The sequence below is a fragment of the Saccopteryx leptura genome, chromosome X (assembly GCF_036850995.1).
Source record: "Saccopteryx leptura isolate mSacLep1 chromosome X, mSacLep1_pri_phased_curated, whole genome shotgun sequence".
NCBI classification, from domain to species: Eukaryota; Metazoa; Chordata; class Mammalia; order Chiroptera; family Emballonuridae; genus Saccopteryx; species Saccopteryx leptura.
In genome coordinates, this window is record NC_089516.1 from 45,678,160 (window position 1) to 45,704,336 (window position 26,177).

The 26,177-nt window shown below is 39.5% G+C and overlaps 1 protein-coding gene and 1 pseudogene across 2 annotated transcripts in view; one reads left to right on the plus strand and one right to left on the minus strand.

The window, feature by feature from the left end:
- The window catches only part of SLC9A7 (solute carrier family 9 member A7), a 177,049-nt gene that overhangs the window by 65,422 nt on the left and 85,450 nt on the right, over positions 1 to 26,177 (plus strand). For both annotated transcript variants that reach the window (XM_066357513.1, XM_066357512.1), the window contains exons 2-3: positions 18,361 to 18,560; positions 20,925 to 21,002. In XM_066357513.1, coding sequence (XP_066213610.1) covers positions 18,361 to 18,560; positions 20,925 to 21,002 — 278 coding nt within the window. The remainder of the gene's footprint in view (positions 1 to 18,360; positions 18,561 to 20,924; positions 21,003 to 26,177) is intronic.
- Positions 9,103 to 9,176, minus strand: LOC136386561 (small nucleolar RNA U3; annotated as a pseudogene).

Sequence of the window (26,177 nt, forward strand, 5' to 3'; positions counted from 1 at the left end):
GACCTCGTGATTTCAAACCTGGGTCCTCTGCATACCACTCTGATGCTCTATCCACTGCGCCATCACCTGGTCAGGTTGTTTTCATTTTTAAAAAAACGTTTCCAGTATCATAACTTGTTGTTGCATACAATATTCTCCTTATGTAGATGTGCTATAAAGTATATTCCTAAACCTCCTACAAGACTTTTTAATGGGAAGATACATGCTCAACAGGAAAATGATTACTTCCATATAAAACTGATCTCATAGAAATAAGGTAGTTAAACCAAACAGTGGGGAATGATAGGGAAACTCTTGAGTTTAAAATTTTAGCTTTACTTGTAGTTAATAGGCTTAATGTTTAATGCTTTTAAAGTTTAGTGTTAATTGATGGGCTTAGGGATTAATGCATGTAAAAAGTTGTTGTTCCAGGCAATTAACCATTTGTTCAGAGGACTGCAACCGGCAAGCAATTAACCATTTGTTTGCCAGGAGGACTGCGATTCATCAAAGTGGTGCGTGTGAAATGCTAGACTGGACCCTGACTCCAGAGAGATAGGAGCAATAAACCTTTCACCTTGAATCCTGACTCCAGGAACAATTAACTTTTTTCCCCTCTGAATTCCAAACCGCTTACCTACCATTTTCTCCTCCTTATAAAAAGGTTGGCTTGAGATGAGATGTTAGGATAGTTTTTAATGTACATAACCAGCCATCTCCTCAGATTGCTGGCCATCTGAATAAACAAGCCATAAGGATTCAATCCTGTTCTCTGCTTATATGGCTGTGTAGTTACATGTAGCATGAATGCCAACTTTCTAGTTTCAATAGCTCCATTCACTAAGATGGTATTAGGAAAACCTCAGAACCTTATAAACACAAAGAGAACAACGGATTGTGCTTTGCTGAGAGGCAGAGGCTCTTGTCCTATGGATTGGAAGGACTCACTAGAAGACTTTAAGTTAGGCAGAGATGTTTATTTTAGAATTATTGTTTTTTCAGTGGTTTTTAGGTAAACTGCTCAGGAGTGTAAGATGGGTACAGGGAAGCTAGGAAAACGTTAAAAAAAAGTTTATGTGAGAAGAATGGTTGCCCCTGTGCAGAACTAGATGACCTTGGGGATAAATTAGATAAAGATGAGTCACAGATATTTTGTTCTCACAGGGACAGGAAATGGGGAAAGGAACAATGTTTAAAGAGAGGTCTGAGAGTTACCTACCTCTTGAACCTGTTGAGTTAGAGGTGTTAGGGAGAAGTTGAGCAGAAATTTGGATGTAGGCTTTGGAGCATGGGGGAGAAAACTGTGCTTTAAAGCTTCAGGTTGGGTGGATGATTTTTAAGAAATTGTTTTTATTATGGAAAATGTCAAGGACATAAAAGTCAAGACAACAGTATTGTGTGATATTGTGATTTATCTAAGAAATATGTATTTGGTCACAGAGCTCCTAAAAGGCTTGGAATTTCCTAAGTGATAAGAGCAATAAAGGTGTCTTAATATTCATAACAACCCTCTTTCAGCCACATCTGAGTTAATGTTAATGAGGTGACATTTAGAAAGCACCTAAGGATGGGGGCTCGTTGCCAGGGGAACCAACTGTGTAATTAGAAAATTGGAACTTTCAGTCCCATCTCCTGACATCCAGAGAGGGGAGAGGGACTGGAAATTCAGTTAAGTCCCAATGGCCAATTATTTAATCAATCATGCCTATGTAATGAAGCCTTCATAAAAGCCTCAAACGATGAGGTTATAGAGCTTCCAAGTTGGTGGAGGTGCTAGGAGAGAGTTGTGCTCAGCGAGTACATGGAAGCATTATGCCCCTTCTTCATACTCAGCCTTAAGCACCTCCTCCATCTGGCTGTATCCTTTTATAATAAACTCGTGATCTAGTAAGTAAAATGTTTCTGAGTCATCTGAGCTGCTTTAGCCAATCAGTTGAACCCAAGGATGGGGTTGTGGGAACCTCTGATTTGTAGATCTGTAGCTCGTTGGTCAGAAACACAGGTGACAATCTGGATTTGTGATTGGAATCTAAATGGGGTGGGGTAGGCAGTTTTGTGGGACTAAGCCCTTAATTTGTGGTATCTGAAGCTATCTCCAGGTGGGTAGTGTCAGAATTGAATTGAATTGTAGGACACCCAGCTTGTGTCAGAGAATTGCTTTGTGGTATGAAAAACACACACAGAGAAGCTTAATAAACAAACTGCATGTACCCATTCCACCAGTTTATTAATTACCAGCTAACAGTCATTATTGCATTATCTATATCCACCAGAGATACTCCTTCCCATGACACAAAATCCCAACTTTTATTTGTAAATATTTCAGTATTTATCTGCAAAAAATCAGGAATCTTTAAAAAAATATATAGCCACAATACATGATCACTCTTCAAAAATAACAGTAATTTTATAACATTTGTCAAATATCCAATGAGTTCACATTTCCCCAATTGATTCTTCTTTTAGTTTGATTTAAGATGCAAATAAGGTCCCAACAACTGCATTTGGTTGATATACATCTATGTGTCATGAAACTGTCTTGATATGTAGGCTTGGGTGGGTAACTGCTCAGAGCATTCTGCATCCTATTTGTGTGTTAAAGGCAGAAACCATGGGCCGAACCAAAAATAGGAGACTAGTGTGTTCCAAAAAGTAAGTTTATTTTAAAAATGCCTGGGTGCAGGCAGACTGAGACCAGCAGAGGGTATCAGCCCTTTGGGAGGGATGGGTCAAGGGTTATATGAATTCGTCAAAGGGCCTGGGACAAAGGCCGCTATAAGATAACTTCTGTTGCCTGACCTGTGGTGGCGCAGTGGATAAAGCGTCAACCTGGAAATGCTGAGGTTGCCGGTTCAAAAACCCTGGGCTTGCCTGGTCAAGGCACATATGGGAGTTGATGCTTCCTGCTCCTCCCCCCTTCTCTCTCTCTCTCTCTCTCTCTCTCTCTCTCTCCTCTCTCTCCTTTCTAAAATGAGTAAAAAAAAATTAAAAAAAAAAGAAAAAAAAAGATAACTTCTGTTTATGGTTGGCAATGGTGCCACAGTTCCTCAAAATTGTCTGCACCCTAATCCAATCATCCCTTATCAACATCTAGCTACAAGGGAGACCTGGGCCAGATTACTGAGTAGACAAGTCCTTCTTCCTCCTTCAGGCCTCATTGTGCTTAAGAAAGATGGTGGCTGAGTAGCCATTTTACCTATCCATGTGAACCTGAAGGATAACAAAAGAGAGAGGTGGAGGAAGATAGTGTTGATGTAAGAAACATCCAAACCTGTAAACAATTTTTAGAACTTATTGGAGCCAAATTTATAACATTGCCAGGAAGCAAGATCTCAAAAGCTGCAAGAATGACAGTTTTGCAATTTCTTTCACGCATTGGAAATTAAGGAGGACTGTAAGGAGGATGTCATGGAGGTGGGAAAAAGCAAGGAGGGGACTGGATTACAGGGTAGTTAACAAAAGTATATGCTCTTTTGCAGGTGGGTAGCTTTGAAAAGAGGCATTTCAAAGGTGTGTTAACCTAGATGCACAGAAACAGTGGACAGGGCTTGCTTAAGGCACAGATAAAACTTACTGAACAAGTTATATGCCTGGGCATGACTACTGACTGTGATCTGACCAGATAGGAATTCATGGTCAGATGGCCCTGTGAGGTTACTTTCCCGGGAACCCCACTCCCCTTTTTGGTCCATAATAGAATAACTTAGGGATCTTCTTAGCTAGAGGAATAATTTTGATTTTTTTTTCTCCTGAGAGTCATGATGCTTTTAGGAAAGCTTGATAAAGTTCTTGAACTTGTATAGTCTCTCTTTCCTGCAATTCTCTGTACTGCTGCTATAGTGTCTTCTAAAAGGCCTGATATGTTTCTTCTTAGCCCAGAAGTCTCTGCACCCTCTGTTTCCTGTGGGGAAATGTGTGCTTGCAGGAGCTTGGCTTTAAGAGATTGCTCATCATCTTACTTGTACCCCAACCTCACTCCTTGACACTTGGTCTCTACCCTTTCTCTTTCTCCCAGCATGGTCTGTGCTCCAGCCACATTGCTGTGGTTATGTTCACTTTCCCACCTAGCACTGACAGTTTTATGTGAAATATAGTTTATACCCCCTCTTCTTTCATCCATAAAAATCTGACTCATCTTGAAAGGCACAACTGAGGAGTGCCCTTTACTGTGAAGTTTTTCTCAGCTACTTTTTCACCTGAAAGAATTATTCACTGTGTCACCTTTTTATACCTCTGTTTTGTGGTGCTTTTCACACTTTGCTGGTTTTTTTCTTAGTTATATGTTCCCCAGGCAGGCATGGGTGTGTGTATGGAAGCTCAGGAGGGCAGGTTTTGTGACCTGGCCAGCACTGTGTCTCCTCAGCACCCAGCTCATATCCCTCCCCTCCCAAAATGTGTTTGGTACCAGCTCTTGGAAGGATGAACAACAGATTTCCTATTACAGCTTCTCCACTATGTGATTTGTTTTATATCAAGCAGGCTGTTAAATATGATACAGTTTTGAGCTGAGCTGAGTTAAAGCCAGTGAGTAATTATATTTTATTCTGCCTCCATAAAAGATTTTGCTGGGTATATGGTGTAAAGAGTTTCTTTTTATGTTGTGTTGACTCTGATTGTTGACTTTCGATACTTCCCAGACACCAGTTTTATGACTCAAAAAAATTGCAACAAAACCACAAAGCTCTAATCTTTGCAGATACTGTTTGTTGCCTGCCAAAACCCAGACATAAATTTGGAGGGGGAAGGCATTATGTTCATAATTTAGGGAACTGACACTTCCGTATGTGTATAATCTGTTAATATGATTTGTAGTCAAATTATAGTTTTTGATTTTCATTATTTTATTCTTTCATCAACCATTAATTGAATGATTACCATGTTCCAGACATTATGCTGGGTTCAGTGGCGCTTGCAATCTTTTGGGGAGTACAGACACAAAATAATTGTTATGTGCGCACCTCACCACACACAAGAAAGAAGAAGTAGTTAACTTCGTGAGAAAGGTGGCGCTGTTTCAGCTGAGTACTGCCAGCGCACAGGAAAAGACCAGGTAGATTGTGTGGGGTAGAGGGAGGGCAGGGGCTTGTGAGGGACTGGGAGAGAGACCTGACAGCAAGGGTAGTGTCAAGAACATAGACATAGGAAATGTCCTGGCTTCAGTATTTAGCTATCATTTTTATTTTTAATAGGAAATATATATTACATGTGGTATGAAATTCAAATGGCTCAACAATGAAAATTAAGTTCCATCTTTCCTTTGACCTCTAGCCATAAAAGTCCCCTCCCTAGAGACAGCCACTGTTACACTTTATTGTATAAACCTTTCCATAGAGTTTTGCTGCATTTACAAACCTGAGATAGATTTTATTTCCATGCAAGGGTAGCATGCTATATAACTTGTTCTGCACCTTACTTTGTCCCCCACTTAATGTATTGGACATAGTGTTGCTGCATTTTTTAAATATAATTTCTACAGTCTCTGATATATAAAGGGACCACAATTTATTTTGTCAGTACCCATTGAAAGAGACATGTAGGTCTTTTGTAATAATGTGTTATTATCCATTCTGTGAAATACATGGGAATAAGTGAACTGCAGCCACAGAGATCAGAGCAGAGGGTTGTAAATAAAATTAGGGAATATTTCAAAATGAATATGAAGCGATAAAAAGAAGAAGCATTTGATTTTTTAAATTAAACAAGAACATCAGAAAAGCAAAGGACAAGTCAAAGAAAGTTGTTCGATTATGCAAATGAGATGCAAAACCAACTTTTATTTTGTTGTTGAAAATGCACTATAGAAAAGGCTGAAGTAAAAAAAAAAAAAAAGAAAAGGCTGAAATGCTGGAATATCTGCACGTTCCCTGATCCCCTAATTTTTGTGAACAGTATATATTCAACTCTTACTTCAGGTTCTGTTAAACAAAAAGCCAGACATATTTGGAAAAGAACCAACCAGAATTTCAAGAAATTAAAAATAGTCATTAAAATTACAAACTCTTTCAGGTAGAGAACTGAAAGAGAACTGATGACGCAAATGATGAATCTGAAGCAATTATTCAGGAAGTAGCACAGAGAAGCAGAAGGAAAATAGATCTACATAATGAAGTGCAACGCAGTGCTAAGACCACAGGAACCAGAGTCACATGTCAATACGGATGAGCCTCACAACCATACTGTGGGGTGAAAAAAAGCAAGTTAAGGAATAATTCACACCATACCTAATTCAAAGCCGTATATGATTAAACTACATATGTATGCAATTAAACTCTAAGGGCATAATAAATACCAATTTCAGGCTAGCGGTTTCCAGAAGGTGGAGTGGAGGGTAGTGAGGGACTTGATTGGGAAGGATACAAAGGGTACTTAGCTTTCTTAGGAATGTGCTGTTGATGAACTTGAGTGATAGCCACATAGATGTCCATTCTTATCCTGATTAAATTTGTGAAATGTTTTAAATGCCATAGGCATAGAGATATTGCAGGTTTAGTTCCAGACCGCCATAATACAGTGAGTATTGCAATTAAGTCAGTTATAATTCTTTTGTTGGTAGAGGGTCTTGTCTTCAATTTCTTAAAATAAAGCACAAAAAAACAAGGTATGTCTGTGTACAAAATAATATGTATAACTTATGTACAGATAAGAAATGGAATAAACATCTCTGGATTTATTGTACTCCTTAATAAATAGAAAAGTACCAGAAACTTTGAAACCCCCTGTATATTCCTTTCCAATTATGTTATTCTTTATCTCTGATATGCAATACTATACCTATACTTTTTTTTTTTGTATTTTTCTGAAGCTGGAAACAGGGAGAGACAGTCAGACAGACTCCCGCATGCGCCCGACTGGGATCCACCCGGCACGCCCACCAGGGGCGATGCACCCCGGTCCCCCACACGCCAGGCTGACGCTCTACCGCTGAGCCAACCGGCCAGGGCTATACCTATACTTTTAGATGTCTGATATATTTCATAATTAATTTTTTAAAAGGGATGCTTTGTAGTCTTCTTATAGTTATCTTGCTAGTATATGTAATAATTAATTTGAACTTAAACCTTTGTCCCTCCTTTTTTAGAATTGTTGCATTGGTCATATAAGTAAAAAACAACAACATTGTGTGCCTATGACTAATTTCCTAATCACAACACATTTCCAACATGTTCCCAAATATGTGTGTTTTAAAAGCATTAATGAAAATTAATCTTTGGCCTTACCTGTGGTGGCGCAGTGGATAAAATGTTGCACAAATGGGAGTTGATGCTTTCAGCTCCTCCTTCCCTCCTCTCTAAAAATAAATAAACAAACAAAATCTTAAAAATAGTCTTTTTCATATAAAAAAAGAAAAAAATTAATCTTTGGTCTGGCCTCATCAGGTTTAATCAGGGAGAACAGAGGTATGATAGTTTCTTGGTTAGTGCCATAGGATAATACTTTGTACAAAAGTAGTTCATGCCACAAGGTCAATATGTTGAAAGTCTCCTTTGGGAGATTAAGAAAACTCATTGTGATGGTGGTATGAGAATGGAAAACAAAGAAATAGGAACATCTCTGGAGTAGGGATTAGGTACCCTGTGTTAGAGTGGTGGAACCCTAATTTCTCATTTGTAAAAGAAAGGTTTCCTAGTTGGAAGGTAAAATATGAGTTAGTTGTAGAGATATTGTTTATAGTCTAGCCACCAGAAGTTTCTCAAAGAGATAGTATATCAACCAGCTAAGGTTGTCATAACAAAATACCACAGACTGGCTTCATCAATAGAAATTTATTTTCTCGTATTTCTGGAGGCTGGAAATCTGAGATCAGGGTGCCAGCAGGGTTGATGAGTTCTGGTGACACCTCTCTTCCTGAATTGTATTGTAGATGGCCACCTCCTTCTCTTCCTCCTCCTCCTTCTCCTCTTCCTCCTCCTCCTCCTCCTCCTCCTCCTCCTCCACTTCCTCCTCCTCCTCCACCTCTTCCTTCTCCACCTCCTCCTCGTCCACCTCCTTCTCCTTCACCTCCTCCTCTTCCTTCTCTGCCTCCACCTCCTTCTCCTCCACCTCCTCCTCCTCCTTCTCCACCTCTACCTCCTCTGCCTCCTCTTCCTCCACCTCCTCCTCTTCCTTCTCTGCCTCCACTTCCTTCTCCTCCACCTCCTCCTCTTCCTTCTCTGCCTTCACCTCCTTCTCCTCCACCTCCTCCTCCTCCTCCTCCACCTCTACCTCCTCTGCCTCCTCTTCCTCCACCTCCTCCTCTTCCTTCTCTGCCTCCACTTCCTTCTCCTCCACCGCCTCCTCCTCCTCCACCTTCTCTTCCTCCTCCTCCTCCTCCTCCTCCTTCCTTTCTTCCTTCTCCTCCTCCTCCTCCTTCTCCTTTCTTCTTTTTCTTTCTTTTGCATTTAAAAAAAATGGAATTTATTGGGGGCCCTGGCCGGTTGGCTCAGTGGTAGAGCGTCGGCCTGGCGTGCAGAAGTCCCGGGTTTGATTCCCGGCCAGGGCACACAGGAGAAGCGCCCATCTGCTTCTCCACCCCTCCCCCTCTCCTTCCTCTCTGTCTCTCTCTTCCCCTCCCGCAGCCGAGGCTCCACTGGAGCAAAGATGGCCCAGGCGCTGGGGATGGCTCCTCGGCCTCTGCCCCAGGCGCTAGAGTGGCTCTGGTCACGACAGAGCGACGCCTGGAGGGGTAGAGCATCGCCCCCTGGTGGGCAGAGCATCACCCCCTGGTGGGCGTGCCGGGTGGATCCTGGTCGGGCGCATGCGGGAGTCTGTCTGACTGTCTCTCCCCGTTTCCAGCTTCAGAAAATAAAATAAATAAATAAATAAAAATAAAATAAATGGAATTTATTGGGGTGACACTGTTCAATACAATTACATAGATTTCAGGTGCCCAATTCTACAATACATCTTCTGTACCCTGTATTGTGTGTTCAACCACCCAAATCAAGTCTCAGTCCATCACCCTTAATCCCCCATACCCTCCTCTATATCCCCCTACCCCAGCAATCACCACACTGTTGTCTATGTCCATGAGTTTTCTCTTTTTTTTTTTTGTCCTTTTTTGCTCAGTCCCTCTACCATCCTCACCCAGACTCAGCTCCCCTTCCCAAAAGCTGTGCATCTTTTATGTTGAAGTCTGTGAGGGCTACCTTGGTTGTGGAGAATCCAATCCAGTAGTAAAAGGAACAAACTATAGAAATGATCCCTGAAAGTATAGTCTTAAATCCAGTAGTGAGGGATCAGGAAGGACCTCCCTGCCTGTAAGAAGTAATATCTACATTGTGATTTAGAGGATGAGTAGGAGTTAACTCAGTGAAGATGTTTAGGGAGCAGAGAGTGGAAAGAGAATTTCAGGAAGAGGCTCAGAGGAAAGATTGATTAATTCTAAAGAACAGCTGGTGTTTAGCTGAAAGTCTTTACCTGTGCTTTAAAGAGTGGGACACAGGTAAGGAAAGTGTGTGACAGTCTTCTGTAGTAACTTTGTTGTCTAATCTTTTGGCAATTGACTTGAACTTGATTGTATTTAACTAAAAGAGAAATACACAAAACAGTAATTAAAATGTTTTGATTGATGACTCAGCCACACGTACACTGTCATTGATATTGGAAATGTCAGAGTATGAGGCAGAAACAAATAAATCATATACCAGATCCAAAACAGAAAACTGATGCTTTGTTTTGAAAGGTCCTTAGACCTAATCCAGGAGTCTCTTGGACTCCCATTCTCTTCTGCTCAAACATTATCTGTAAATTTTATTTTTAAAACATTTTAAAGAAAATGTGTTTAAGAATATGGGTGGCCATCCATATTTTTTGGTTTTGAGGGGTTGAATTAGTGATATTCTTTTGTTCCCTAATAAAATTTGGAACCAACTGGGAGATAAAGGAGCCAGGTGGATAGAGATCAAAATGGCTTGTTTATCAGTGACAGGGCTTAGAGAGTATGGTTTATGTGTGTGGCAATATTGGGTTTCCTGAGACTGTAGCCCCAGATAAAGTAAATGTAATTCCTCTAAGCCTTGGAGATGTTGAGCCAACATAGGCCCCACCTAGAATAAGGCCAGTGTAATCAATCTACACTTGGGTACCATTTTGGGGACCTCTAGTAAAAAGTTCAGTAACTGAGACTAAGTCTGCCTTTTTGATCCTATTTTCCAATGAAAGACTATTCTACTCTTTCATCCTACACTAGAATGGACATCTTAATTTTATAAAGCCTGTCAGAAGATATGTGGTTTGTAGTTACCAATGGAGAAATGCAATGCAGCACAGTAGTGATGGAGAGTTTATCCTGGCATCTCATCTGAGAGCTTCATGGGATAGTAAAATGATTTTTCCATGTCTAGTTTTCTCAAGTAGTTATCAAAGACCTAGAATCATTTTCTTTCATCTATTCCTAACTGTGACATTCTATATTTAGGGAAACTACTTTGAATCACATAAACCTGTTCCATATTGGTCTTAATCAAATCTTTGGAATTTTAGCTGTTGAAGAAGAGGGGCATTGGCTTAGAGATTGAATTCTTGACTGATGGGCTTGATTTTCATTAGTTTAGTTTCTCATATACTGATGGGAGCAAGACAGAACTTTTGTCTTGAAAGTTATGGACTCAGTTTATCTCTTTAATCAAAGTCACTTGTTATCAGGGTTGGATGTTTGGTGATCCACAGATTTCTGTTGTATTATCAAGAAGGTTTAGATTTGGAGCAACTGGGACTCTCATAAATTGCTTGGGGTTGGGGGTATTGGTGCAAAATGTGTAGTAACTTGGGGAAATGTTCTGGTAGATTCTTACGAATTAAACATACATCTGTCATATGACTGAGCAATCCCACTCTGGGTATTTACCCTAGAGAAATAGAAACATGTTCATATAAAAACCTGTTTATGGATGTTAACAGCTTTATTTGTGATAGCCAAAATCTGAAAACAAGCCAAATGTCCATCAATAGGTGAATGAATAAACAACCTCCTTGTACAATGGAGTACTACTTAACAGTAAAAAGGAATGAAATGTTAATTCATACATTAATTGGGTGAATCTCAAAGGCATTATTGCTGAGTGAGAGAAGCCAGTTTGAAAGAGTCATACATATACTGCATGGGTCCATTTATCAATATTTAACTTTGAAAAGACAAAAACTCTAGTAATGGAAAACAATTCAGTGGTTTCTGGAGTTAAATAGGATGAAGGTGTAACTCAATGGATAGTGCAAGGGAGTTTTCTTGGGAGTGATAGAACTATTCAGTATCCTGATTATGATGGTGCTTACACAAATCTGTATGCACTTACAATTCATAGAGCTGCACACCAAAAGAAAATTATTTTATTGTAAGAAAATTTAAAAAGTAAAAATTAAAAAAGACAGCTTCAAGAAAGTTTAAAAAAATAAAAGAAAAAATAAGGCACAGACTAGGAGGAAATATTTTCAAATTGAATATTCAGTAAGGAACTTGTATCAGAATACATAAAGATCTCTTACAATTCAATAAGACAACCCAATTTAAACATAGTAAAAAATTGTTTTTTTAGAGACAGGAAGGGGGGGAGAAATGAGAAGCATCAACATACAGTTGCTTTACTTTAGTTGTTTTTTATTGATTGCTCCTCATACAAGCCTTGACCAGGGGCTTAAGCTGAGTCAGTGACACCTTGCTCAAGCCAGTGACCTTGAGCCCAAGCCAGCAACTTTTGGGCTCAAGCCAACAGCCATGGGATCATCCCAATGATCCTATACTCAACCTGGTGACCCCTCACTCAAGCTGGATGAGCCCGCACTCAAGCCAGTGACCTTGAGGTTTTGAACCTGGAACCTCAGTGCCCTGGGTTGATGATCTATCCACTCTGCCACCGCTGGTCAGGCAAGATTTGAATGAATGGACATTTCACCAAAGAAGATATACCAGTGGCTCATAACACATGAAAAAATGCTCAACTTCATTAGGCATTGGGGAAGTGCAGGTTAAAACCACCGTGAGATACTACTTAACACTCTCTAAAATAAGTATAATCAGAAGACAGTAACAGGTGTTGTTGAGCATCTAAACAAACTTTAACTCTCATGCATTGCTGGTGGGAATATGAAATGGTATCCTTTCCCAAAGAGAAAACAGTTCAGCAGTTTCTTAAAATAACATAGATTTACATATGGCACAGCAGTTCTGATTCTGGGTATCTACCCTAGAGAAATGAAAACATGTCAACATAAACTTGTATATGAATGTTCACAGCAGCATTATTTATAAGAGAAAAAATGTGGAAACAACCCAAATGCTCATCAACTGGTGAATGTATAAAGAAAATATGGTATATCCATACAATAGAATACTATTTGGCAGCAGAATAATGAAATATGTACTGATAACTTCCTTCTACCTGGATGCACCTTGAAAACATGCTTGGTGCAAGAGGCCAGACACAAAATACTATTATTGTGTGATTCCACTTTTATATAAAAAGTCCAGAAATGGTAAATCTATAGATACAGAAAATAGGTCAGTGACTACAAATGGAAGTGTTCCAAAACTAGATTGTAAGTGATAGTTGCACAAATCTGTGAATATACTAAAAATCATCAAATTTTACACTTTAAATTTGATTATTTTTATTGTATGTAAATTGTACTTTAATAATTTTTAAAAGTTTTTACTACATACTCAAAACGAGTAATAAAAATATTTGAATTAATTCTCCTTGAAACTAATATATCTATGAATAGCACAGATACATAATAAGCAGCTGAACCAGTTTATATATATATGAGAGAATGAGACTGTAACACTCACTCTCAAAAACAGAGTCGCTAAAATGGTCCCCAAATCTGAAAAGTCATTGTCACTGCTGGAATGGATCTATTGCTTTCTCTTTATACACTGATATAGGAATAGTTATCATTATCTTCAGATACTGTGTAGCTGAGTCTAGAATGATATGCTTTCAGATGAAGCTTGAGAACTCAGAATAACCCGTAAAGTGCTGTAAACAAATGTCCAGTAGTGTCCAAACCAAACTGCTGATTATTTACTCCCAGTAGCTCATTTAAGGGAAGGTGAGGTTTCAGTAGAGGAGAACAGTGCATCCATACACCTGTTCCCCAACTCCTTAACAAAGGCTTATTAATAGAGACATCTGAATATTGCAGCTGGTGGATGGTTGTCTAGAATTACAGCTCAATGTCCACTTGTTTTACTGTTCTCCCAACAATCTCAGTCACAAAAATTGAAACTGGCACTGGACTAAATGGAGGATGGTTTCTTTAATTACTTCATGGGATTTTTGAACCACATTTTGTCCGTAATTAAAATCCTTCCTCATACCACTAATTTTTAGATATGGGCACATAAATAGACTGTATGTAGGGTTTTTTTCACTATGATTTTCTTTTAAAAAAATTAGAAAAGTTGGTCAGCACAATATGCAAATACAATTATGAAGTGAGTTTTTTCATACCCATAAGTTGAAACAATATTGAATTAGTCTTGAATTTTTGCAGATTTGGAGTTCACCATCTTGTTTAAGCCACACCAAATGTCAAATGAATTTCATCTATATTTGCTTTTGGTATATAGTCAAAGCTAAATTCTTTCCTGATATTAGTTATATACCTGTGACATCAGTATTCCTCTTTTTATCAGCTGATATCTTTGTGCTGTTTTTCTGGCTCACAAACAGTAGGTTATTTCTCTTTGTTGTCTGGAATCCTGTGATGTTGATCCAGGAAAATCATTAATACCTTTGTTTCTCTCTCTCTCTCTCTCTCTCTCTCTCTCTCTCTCTCTCTGTGAATACTGAGCATTCTAAGCTTTAAAAAATATCTAGGCCTGACCTGTGGTGGCGCAGTGGATAAAGCGTTGACCTGGAAATGCTGAGGTTGCCGGTTCGAAACCCTGGGCTTGCCTGGTCAAGGCACATATGGGAGTTGATGCTTCCAGCTCCTCCCCCCTTCTCTCTCTCTGTCTCTCTCCTCTCTCTCCTCTCTCTCCCTCTCTGTCTATGAATAAATAAAAAAAAAACTAATTCTTTCTACAAATCCTAAAAAAAAAAAATATCTAGTGTCATGTTTAATTCCTTGTAGTTATGACATTTTTCAGAGGATGTCTTTCAAATATGGCAGATGAAAATATACCATTCATGTTTTCTCTATGCCTTTGTCCTAATATATTATTCTTTCTTGAAGTGGAATATGCTGAACATGTACTTAATACCATAGCAATGACTGCCCTTTTGCTCCATGGACTACAGTGGTAATAAATATGAATCTAAAATGTTTGAGGTGTTACCTTAAACTGTACTTTGAATTAGCAGTATATCCTGTTGGTCATTTTTGGTCAAAACTATCAGGACAGTGTTAACTTTGTATCATTGTTGTGTTCTTTTGTTGCTATGTTTTATCACAAGGGGCAGCATCATCACCTTCCCTGTCTCCATTTAATCTTTAATATGGATGCACTGGGCCTAGGTAGGAAGGGAAAGATTTTAAAAGTACTATATAAAAACAATATCCATCACTTAATAATGCTTATAGATATGATAGTGATGGTAGATGGGATAGAGTATGAAGACATTTCCTGTAATTGAGGGATTTGTCTGCAGATTTAAACCTGTAGGGAAAAAACTCCTGTTTTCTGCCTTGCTGTCAGGACTCACACTGGATACTTCTGTGACCAGGTGTGTGGGAATTTTCCCACACCAAGCAATCCTTCAACTCTGCTGAATACTGACTGGGTTTGATTATTTTCTAGAATATCTCAAACAAATCAGAAAACAGTTTACTGATTCATTAGAAAAGGATATACTGTAACTCAGGAACAGCCATATGGAAGAGAAGCATAGGGCAATGCGTATGGGAAAGGACACTGAGTTTCTGTGCTGAGTACAGCACTCTCCCAGCACAGCACCTCCACTCGTTCACCAAATCGGAAGTATCAGGGCTTGCATAAGGCAAAGCTAAGCCTTTTACTAAAGAAGTTACATGCCTAGAGTGTGACTACCCATCATGACCTGCCTAGTTAGGAATTAGTGATCAGATCACCGGTGAGGTTACTTTCCTTAGAACCCCATTTTTGTCCATATGTCTATCTAGGGAATTAAATAAGAATAAAAACCAATTTTAAGTTTGATCTGGAGTAGACAGTGAACCCCAGAAGACCCCTTAGCAGCCCTCTTGCTGCCAGCAGCCTTTAACATCACAGCTGTGGAGGAGCTGTGGCTGCCACAGTCAGCTGTAGTCACCACCCTCATTACTGTAACTACGAGCAGTGTGGCTGAAACCAGCAGCTGCCTGATACACTTCTTTATCGCTGCTACCACTCAATATGATGCCAGGCATAGATGCAGAGCCAGAAGCGGCGGCATCTCACTGGTCATCACAGTGAAGTTTGGGGAATAGTAACATCAGCCTGCCATAAAGAGTAGCCTCCAGGAAGCATCTCCCCAGTACAGGAAGTAGAGAAACTATAGACTTTGATGTTATTGATGGAGAAAAGGGTGAGAGGCAGCAAATGTTATGCACTCGGCTGGATTTCCAGTGCCAGGCAGGAAATAAGCAGCAGTGTGTAACCATTATAAGCATTATCAACATTATGAGGTTCCTCCGGGTATTTATCAGCAAAATTACCTGAATAAAGAGACTGGGGAAAAGAAAGAGGGTTTGTAGAGTACCCCTACATGCCAGGCCCAACAGCATGCATTCTCTTCATCATATAGAGACCCCACTTTAGGTGTTGTCCAGAGTATTTCAATCCTGTGCAAGGAGAAGTGGTGGGGGTGCTGATGACCAGGGTAAAAGAGAACAAAATAGACCATGCAGACAGTTCACCTACTGAGGTTAGAGTAGACAGAGCCCCTCCTCACCTAGAATAGCAATAAAGAGTAACAGGAAAATCAAGAGGTGACCCAAGATCAGTAGATACCAGTGTAGCTGCCCCTAAAATTTCAGTTACCAATGTAGACACCCAGAAAACCCTAAATCACAATATGGAAAAGAGACCATAGGTGGGAAGTCAGCCCCAAGGCTGAGCAAGAAGAGGATGAGTAAGTGAGGATTTATAATCTCTACCATCATCTGGGTTCGTTGCCCCCCTCCCAAATAAATGAGTATGAAATTTCAGCAATAAGACCTGAACAAACAATTGGCGCTAAAGACTTTAAGTGTTGCTTTGTGACCATTGACCAGATAACTAGAACTATCTTTATTATAAGGTTTTTATTATTTTTTTTCAAAAGACACCTCTTTTTGGTAATGACCAACATGATTTTTAAAGTGTAGTGTTTTTCATATACCTTTAAAGGTTTGAAAATTGTTTCATATCAGGTCAATTTCAGATTATTAATAACGATTTTAATTTGTAATAAAATTTTACAACTTGATTTTTTTTCACAAGACAGCAAACTGTAAGTATCTATTAATACAAGTCAACAACAACAACAATAATAATAAAGCAATGCAAAGACATTAAGTTTTCCCTAGATTTTGTATATTATTTGTTCTTCGACAGTGTCTTGTGAGTTCTCAGATATCTTGGTGATAAGAGACATTATAGAACCTTACATAGTATATAGTAAACATTATTCATTCCTTTTCTCATGTAACTTTCTCCTTCAATGGCAAGATGGGATGGGGGAATATTTTACAATTCTTTTACTATTGCTCGCAAAGGACTGAATATAGAGAGATGTCTGAATTTTTCCTCCTATGAGAGAAGTGTAGAAAGTGGTAGTTATTTACTTATTTTTTCACATTTCACTCACTTTTTCTTGGGCATGTGTGAGTCATATCTAGAGTCAAGGTACAACATTCCTTCCTTACTCATGGAATTGAATGCTTATATATGACTTTGTTGGAAGGGTGGGGGTTGTTCCTAATGGGAAAACCCTACTAAGAAGAAAAGAGATTTAAGACTTGCAGAGGCCTGACCAGGTGGTGGTGCAGTGGATAGAATGTCAACCTGGGATACTGAGGACCCAGGTTCAAAACCCCAATGTCACCAGCTTGAGAGTGAGCTCATCTGGCTTGAGCACAGGCTCAACAAGCTTGAGTGTAGGGTCAGTGGCTTGAGTGTGGGATCATAGAAGTAACCCCATGGTCGCTGGCTTAAGCCCAAAGGTTACTGGCTTGAAGTCCAAGGTTGCTGGCTTGAGCAAAGGGTCACTGGCTAAGCTGGAGCCCCCTGGTCAAGGCATGTACGACAAAGCAATCAATGAAGAATTAATGCTATAACTACCAGTTGATGCTTATCATCTCTTTCCCTTCCTGTCTATCTGTCCATCCCTGTCTCTTCCTCTCTCTGTCTCTTGCAAAAGAAAAAAAAAGATTTGCAGAGTTCCTGGCCACTGGATAGAGCATCGGCCCAGAGTATGGACATCCTGGGTTTGATTCCTGGTCAGGGTACACAGGGGAAGCAACCATCTGCTCCTCTCCCCTTCCTTCTTTCCCTCCCACAGCCAGTGGCTTTACTGGTTCAAACATGGCCCTGGGCACTGAAGATGGTTCTGAGGATAGCTCTGTTTGTCTGAACTTTGCCTCAGGTGCTAAAAATAGCTTGGTATCCCAACATCAGCCCAGGCAGGGTTGCCGGGTGGATTTTGGTCAGGGTGCATAGGCAGGGTTACCCGATGGATTTCGGTCAGGGTGCATACAGGAGTCTGTCTCACTATGTCCCCTCCTTTCTCTCTCTCTCTCTCTCTCTCTCTCTCTCTCTCTCACACACACACACACACACACACACACACACACACACACACACACACACACACACAAAGACTCACAAATAATTTTAGCCATATCATAGCCACAGGCCCAAGAAGTCAGCTCCACAGTCCCTGAATCATGACTGCAAAGATGTATACTGTGGTATTTAGTGCCCCAAGGGATATAATTATTTTCTCCGTGATACCCAGTCCTTGAAATGACCTGAACAAAAGCATTTTTCCCCTTTTTCCTCTGGTATGTGGCAAAGCAAATTGCATTTGTTGCAACAAGAAATTCCTGCAGCCTGGTCCTTGTTGTCAGATGGCAGCAGGACTGGCCTGCGGGGCTGTTGCTGGTGCACATCAGAGATCAGAGGTTCTGCCCTTAGCAAAAAGAAAATTGCTTCTATCATCCCATCTTCCTTCACCAAAAGCCTGAGAAACAAGATGTGATTGGTTGTTGAAAGTACTCAGTGCTATAATACCCGTGAAATGTACTGTTTTACCTTGTCCTCCTGGTGTCTGAGGGTCTTAAAAATAGATGGATGCTTAAACCTTTTTGCAGGACTGTGCAGTTGCTCCTAAAATACCCACCCTGTACCTGGACTCTAAGATTACTTCTGAGTGTCTTAGCTGTTGCAAATCAACTGTGCCATTACTTCCATGCTCTCTTTGTCCTTCCACAGGCCTGATTTTTTTTTCCACTCTGTTTCAGGGCTCATCGTCGGGGTGATCCTGAGGTATGGCACCCCTGCCACCAGTGGCCATGACAAGTCACTCAGCTGCACTCAGGAAGACAGGGCCTTCAGCACATTATTAGTCAATGTCAGTGGGAAGTTCTTTGAATATACCCTGAAAGGAGAAATCAGCCCTGGCAAGATCAACAGTGTAGAACAGAATGACATGCTAAGGAAGGTGAGCTGGGGACACTTTGTGGTTGTTGTCCTGATGTGGTTTCTGATTTTCAATTTGGTCTCGACCTAATGGAGAGAAATCTTTTCAAACTCCTGGAGTATGGGTAGCATTCCTGCCTCTCAGTTTTGCTGGGAAGATTTTCGGCTAAGATGAGGAAAAGAAGGAACCATATTTGAACTTGAGCCTTTCAGCTTTGCTAGGCTCAGTAGCTGGCTTGGGCCACACTGATGGTACAGAGGGTTTGTACATTCACACTAAGCTCATCTCTCTAATCCTCATCTTTTCTTTACTGTGTCTTTTCTTAGGATTGGTTTTACTTTCAACTTGTTTTATTCAGTGTTCAGAAAATATAATTCTTAGTTCTGCATGTTTTTTTATATATACTATAAATATTTATTGAGTGTCTCTTCTCATTGGTGATTGATGCCAAAAACTTATTCTTCAGAGGAAGAATGTCTTCTTGTCTTAAAATTTAAGTCCAAACATTGGTTTTTATTTGCTGTTGGGGGTAGCTATAATACTCGACAAGAAAAAGGATTATATATCTCCTCACTTGCGTGATTTTCAGCATAAGCAAGAGATTTGTGTTTATTCTCATATATTCTATTACCTCATAAAACCTCACCTTAGACTTCTGGATAAAGTCTGCAAAATCCAAGTTGTAGGAGCCCCTTTTATTTTTTTATTTTATTTTTTTTAATTTTTTTTTTGTATTTTTCTGAAGCTGGAAACGAGGAGGCAGTCCGACAGCCTCCCACATGCGCCTGACTGGGATCCACCCGCACGCCCACCAGGGGGCGATGCTCTGCCCATCCGGGGCGTCGCTCTGTTGCAACCAGAGCCACTCTAGCGCCTGAGGCAGAGGCCATGGAGCCATCCCCAGCACCTGGGCCATCTTTGCTCCAATTGAGCCTTGGCTGCGGGAGGGGAAGAAAGAGACAGAGAGGAAGGATAGGGGGAGGGGTGGAGAAGCAGATGAGTGCTTCTCCTGTGTGCCCTGGCTGGGAATCGAACCCGGGACTTCCGCACACCAGGCCGACACTCTACCACTGAGCCAACCGGCCAGGGCCTAGGAGCCCCTTTTAATATAGAACAAGGTTAATGTGTGTGTAGGCTTGCTGTCAAAGACAAAGTGTAACTTTTGCTCCAAAAATTAAATTATTATGATCTCAGGATCTACCTGGTCCTTAAAGAAAATTATTCTCAACCTGGAGCATTCAACATGCCCATCTTTTCCATGTCCTGAATGGCAGTGCTAGTGAGTTCTTTGCTTTCATCCCTCCATAAGAATGCATGGGATGGAGTGGGTGCCAGGAAAATCTTGTGCTGCTTCAGACATTACTGGGTTTGGTGACTTCAAGCAAGTCTCACTCTCTTTGACTTCCGTTTTCTCATACTGGATAGGTATTGTCAAAATTCCTTTCTCATTCTGACAGCCTCTGCTTTTCAGACTACTCTTATCTTCAGCAAGAAGATAGAATAAAACATAATTTTGAGAGAACTGTTCTAATTAGACTGGTTAACATTTCCAGTTTCTAAAGAGAAGTGCTTATTTGACTTTTAATAATTAGGATGAAGATTTAAAATAACTAATTGAAATAAGAGCCAATTAATCTACTAACATGAACAATTTCTTTTAAAAGGGTAGGAGTTTATAGAATGGTTATATTTTCTGGATGTGATAAAACTTTGCTGTCTAATAATTTCACAGTGATTTCCTTGTGTCAAGCCTACAGGTAATTTTAGTCCCCTTAGAGCTGCTAAATTTATGTTGATGTTTAGGAAGCCATTAGGATCACTAGAGACTTTCATGTAGGCCACATCATGTGTCACAAAAGCCTGGGAACTCAAAAGAGAATTAAATTTGGTAGAATTATGTCTAGAAATGATTTGTGGGAGGACCCAGAAAATTAATAAAAAAAATTATGAATGCATCTTTTATTGCAGTTGACTCTTCATAAAGTTTTGTTAAAAATCAGGATGATTTTTATAACTAATGTCACCACAATAAATTCAATAAAAGTTTTTAAAAATCAAGATTTTTGTATTTCTTGGTTAAAAACATTGACCAGAAGCTTTCTCTGAGGTCTCAAAACTGCATTATACTTAATATGTTCTAGTATGTCTTAATATGTATTAAACAGCACACTGAGAACAGGACTTAGAAGTGCTATGTGGAAAAAAAACTTGCCAGTCCACAGGGGAGCTATGGATTCTCTTCTGTGATGAGCTCATGATTTTTCACTTTTAAGTTATGTGCTTTAAATATTTAAACTTCAGCCAATGGTTTAAAATATTAAACAAATGTTATAGCACCAATTGATATTAAACTAAAAATGAACATTTTTCCTTTTAAACTTTTAGGTAACGTTTGACCCAGAGGTCTTTTTTAACATTCTGCTGCCTCCAATTATTTTCCATGCCGGATACAGTTTAAAGAAGGTAAGAGATTTTTGCCAGTGTTTCTTTTGCTTTCTTTCTTCTTTTTTTGTTTTGTTTGTTTTTTGAGCTTAAAAGTAGATATAAATTATCCACAGATAATAACATATAATGACATTCTTGGGATGAGTTATCATAAAACAAGAGCTTTGAATAGTTGAAAAATCAAATGTAGACATAATCCAAAATAGCGCTCATGATAGTACATGTGTGTGTGGTATATACAGGCAATGCCACGAGTGGGTCTACCTGTACCAATAACTTCATGGAAACTATGGAAGGAATTCCCATGGCAAACAGATTTCTTGTTGGTTGACCTTTTAATAGTGTTATTGCTTGGTTTAAACTTTTACTTGCACTTGAGAGGTAGAAAAGCTTCAAATTATGTAAGCAATATGATTTTTGCCAGTATTTCTTCTTGTTTCGGATTATAGTCTTTTATTTTCACAATTCTGTTTAGGCATAAGCAACAGGTAGAAAACATGGGATTTAAAGTTAAGATAAACTGTGTTCATTTCTGTTTTCTATGACCCCTGGCAAATCACTTCATCTCTTTAAATCACTACTGGTGTGTCACAGGGTAGTAATAAAGATAACATGAGAATATACCTTTAAGAACTCTGTAAACCATGCTATTACCCAGCCAGGAATTACCTTCTTCCCTTAAATGAATTCCAGATCTCAGCCTACATGGCTCCAGCTCAACTGTTGCATGCTTCAGGGACTTTTTCTTTAATAATCTCTAAAATGTAAATGATATGGTGTTCATGTTCTGGAAATTGTTAAAAAGAATGAGGAAAGTCTAAATGTACTGAGATACTAAGTAAAAAATAAGCAATGGAATGCATACATTGTGGTTTTATTTTTATGTTTAAAGAAGAAAAGAAGTAACCATGTCATACCCACTTAAGAGCACGCCCGCGCCTTTCTCTTCCCCTTTTCTTCCCCGCCAGGTGCGTTACCTAACAGAAGCAAAAGAAGAGCCCTTGCCAGTATTTCTTAAAGCATGGGAGTCTCTGCGTTAATTTACCTGCATAATTTTCTAAATTTTTCTTTCTCCCATATTGCTTATTGCTGTGTTCTGTACCCACAAAGAGACTATAATTAACTCATCATCAGCGATTCATTTCTGTTTTTAAATCTGGAGCTCTCATACATTGCCAGTGGGAATGGAAAATGGCACAGCCACTCTGAAAAACAGTTTCGAAGCTTCTTATAAACTGAAATTGAAAGTCTCATATGACCCAGCAATTTTATTCCTGAACATTTATTCCAGAGAAATATAAACTTGTGTTCACACAGAAACCTGTACATGATTGTACATAGCAGCTTTATTTGTAATAGCCCCAAACTGGAAACAACTAAAATGTCCTACAATAGGTGAATGGTTAAATTAACATCCATACCATGGAGTACTACTCACCAATAAAATGCAGCAAACTATTTTTATTACTTATTTATATTTTATTAATTGAATTTATTGAGATGACATGGGTTTGTAAATCCATACAGGTTTCAAGTGTACAACTCAAAACACCAAAAGCATACCTCATAGTGTGCCTTCCACCCCAAGCAAAGTCTCTTTCTGTCCCCACTCCCCCTGCCACTGCCCACCTCCACCTAGTCCCCACCACACCTTTCCCTCTGGCTATCACCACTGTTGTCTGTGTCTGTGTGTTTTTTTTATTGCAGATGTTAGCTTTTATTTTTAATTTATTGTGTTGACATGGTTTCAAGTGTCCCGCTCAAATTAACACACTCTACACACTGCAACATGCCCCTCATGCCCCATGCAAAGTCTCTTTCTACCACCATTTCTCTCTATGCCCCCTCCATTTCTCAGTTTCCCCTTTCTTTCTGGCTATTGCTACCCTGTCTTTGTGTGTGTGTGTGTGTGTGTGTGTGTGTGTGTCTAATCCCCTCACCTTCTTTGATCCTGTCCCCTTTCTCCCCTTCTCTCTGACAGCTGTAAAATCTGTTCCCTGTGGCCCTGCCTCTGTTCCTTTTTGGTCTTCAGTTTATCTTGTTCATTAGGTTCTACATATAAGTGAAATCATATAATATTTGCCACCTATGCCTGACTTATTTCACATAGCATAAGAACCTGCAGGTCCATCCATGTTGTTATAAAAGGAAATATTTCCTTTTTTATGGTCATATAGTATTCTATTATATAAATGTATTGCAGCTTTTTTTAAAATTTATGATTTTAATTTGTGTTTACATAGATTCAAATGTCCCACCGAATATATCTCCCCCCACTCCCTTATTCTCCTCGGCCTCCCTTATGCCCCTCCCCCCAATTTTTTCCCCCCTTCCCTCCAGGATTTGCTGTCCTGTTCTCTATAATGCTGTGTTATGTATATATAATTTCATTAATCTCTTTCCCTTCTCTGATCCTATCTTCTCTTCTACTTTCTCTCTGACCACTTTCTCTCTGGTCCCTTTGATCCCGCGTCTGCCTCTGTTCCGTTGCTCAGTTCACATTGTTCATTGGATTCCTCAAATGAGTGAGGTCATATGATATTTTTCTTTCTCTGCCTGGCTTATTTCACTTAGCATGATAGTTTCCAGGTCCATCTGTGTTGTCGCAAAAGGTAAGATTTCCTTCTTCCTCACGGCCATGTAGTATTCCATTGTGTATATGTACCACAGCTTTTTTTTTTCTGAAGTTAGAAACGGGGAGGCAGTCAGACAGACTCCCGCATGAGCCCAACCAGGATCCACCCGGCATGCCCACCAGGGGGCGATGCTCCACCCATCTGGGGCATTACTCTGCTGCAACCAGAGGCATTCTTGTGCCTGAGGCAGAGGCCATGGAGCCATCCTCAGCGCCTGGGCCAACTTTGCTCCAATGGAGCCTTGGCTGCGGGAGGGGAAGAGAGAGACAGAGAGGAAGGAGAGTGGGAGGGGTGGAGAAGCAGATGGGCGCTTCTCCTGTGTGCCCTGGCCGGGAATCAAACCCGGGACTCCTGCACGCCAGGCCAACCTCTACCACTGAGCCATCTGGCCAGGGTCTGTACCACAGCTTTTAATCCACTCGTCCACTGATGGACACGGGCTGTTTCCAGATCTTGGCTATTGTAAATAATGCTGCAATAAACATGGGGGTGCATTTCTTCTTTTGAATCAGTGATTTGGTATTCTTAGGGTATATTCCTACAAGTGGGATAGCTGGGTCAAAAGGCAGTTCCATTTTTAATTTTTTGAGAAATCTCCATACCATTCTCCACAGTCACTGCACAAGTCCATATTCCCACCTGCAGTGCAGGAGGGTTCTTTTTTCTCCACATCCTCTCCAGCACTTATTCTGTGTTGTTTTGTTGATGAGCGCCATTCTGACTGGTATGAGATTGTATCACATTGTGGTTTTAATTTGCATTTCTCTAATGATTAGTGATGTTGAACATTTTTTCATATGCCTGTTGGCCATCTGTATGTTCTCTTTGGAGAAGTGTCTATTCATTACTTTTGCCCATTTTTTGATTGGATTGATGATCTTCCTGGTGTTGAGTTTTAAAAATACTTTACAAATTTTGGTTATTAACCCCTTATCAGACGTATTGATGAATATATTCTTCCATTGTGTGGGTTGTCTTTTTATTTTGTTAATGTTGTCTTTTGCTATGCAAAAGCTTTTTAGCTTCATATAGTTCCATTTGTTCATCCTGTCCTTTATTTCACTTGCCCATGGAGATAAATAAGCAAAAATATTGCTACGAGAGATATCAGAGTTTACAGCCTATGCTTTCTTCCAAGATGTTTATGCTTTCCTGACTATTTAAGACTTTTATCCATTTTGAGTTTACTATTGTGAATGGTGTTAGTTGGTGATCCAGTGTCATATTTTTGCAAGTACCTGTCCAATTTTCCCAACACCATTTGTTAAAGAGACTGTCTTTACTCCATTGTATGTTCTTACCTTCTTTGTCAGATATCAATTGTCCATATAGATATGGGTTTATTTCTGGGTTTTCTGTTCTGTTCCATTGATCTGTATGCGTGTTCTTATGCCAGTACCAAGCTGTTTTGAGTACAATGGCCATGTAGTATAACTTGATATCAGGAAGTGTGATACTCCCCACTTTATTCTTCTTTTTCAGGATTGCTGAGGCTATTCATGTTCTTTTTTGGTTCCATATAAGTTTTTGGCATATTTGTTCTATATCTTTGAGGTATGTCATTGGTATTTTAATAGGAACTGCATCGAATTTCTAGATTGCTTTGGGTAATATAGACATTTTAATGATGTTTATTCTTCCTATCCATGAATATTGTATATGCTTCCACTTGTTTGTATCCTTGATTTCCTTTATCAATGTTTTATAATTTTCCAAGTACAAGTCTTTAACCTCTTTGGTTAAATTTACTCCTAGGTACTTTTTTTTGTTGTTGTTGCAATAGTGAAGTGGATTGTTTTCTTCATTTCTCTTTCAGACAGGTCATTGTTGGTGTATAAAAATGCCACTGATTTTTGAATATTGATTTTATATCCTGCCACCTTGCTGAATTCCTTTATCAGATCCAGGAGTTTTTTTACTGAGACTTTAGGGTTTTCTATGTACAGTATCATATCATCAGCAATAGTTTTATTTCTTCTTTTTCAATTTGGATGCCTTTTATCCCTTCTTCTTGTTTTATTGCTGTGGCTAGGACTTCCAGAACTATATTGAATAAGAGTGGTGAAAGGGGGCACCCCTGCCTTGTTCCTGATCTTAAGGGGATTTCTTTTAATTTTTGTCCATTGATTATGATATTGGCTTTGGGTTTGTCATAGGTGGCCTTTATCATGTTGAGGTATGTTCCTTGTATTCCCACTTTGCTGAGAATTTTGATCATAAATGGGTGCTGGATTTTATCAAATGCTTTTACTGCATCTGTTGACATTATCATGTGATTTTTATCCTTTCTTTTGTTTATGTGGTGGATCACATTGATTGATTTGCAGATATTGTACCAGCCTTGCCTCCCCAGAATAAATCCCACTTGATCATGGTGTATTATTTTTTTCATATATTGCTGGATCCGGTTTGCTAATATTTTGTTGAGAATTTTAGCATCTAAGTTCATCAGGGATATTGGTCTATAGTTTTTTTTTTTCTTTGTAGTGTCTTTGCCTAGTTTTAGAATCAGTACTATGCTTGCCTCGTAAAAAGAGTTTGGAAGTCTTTCCTCCTC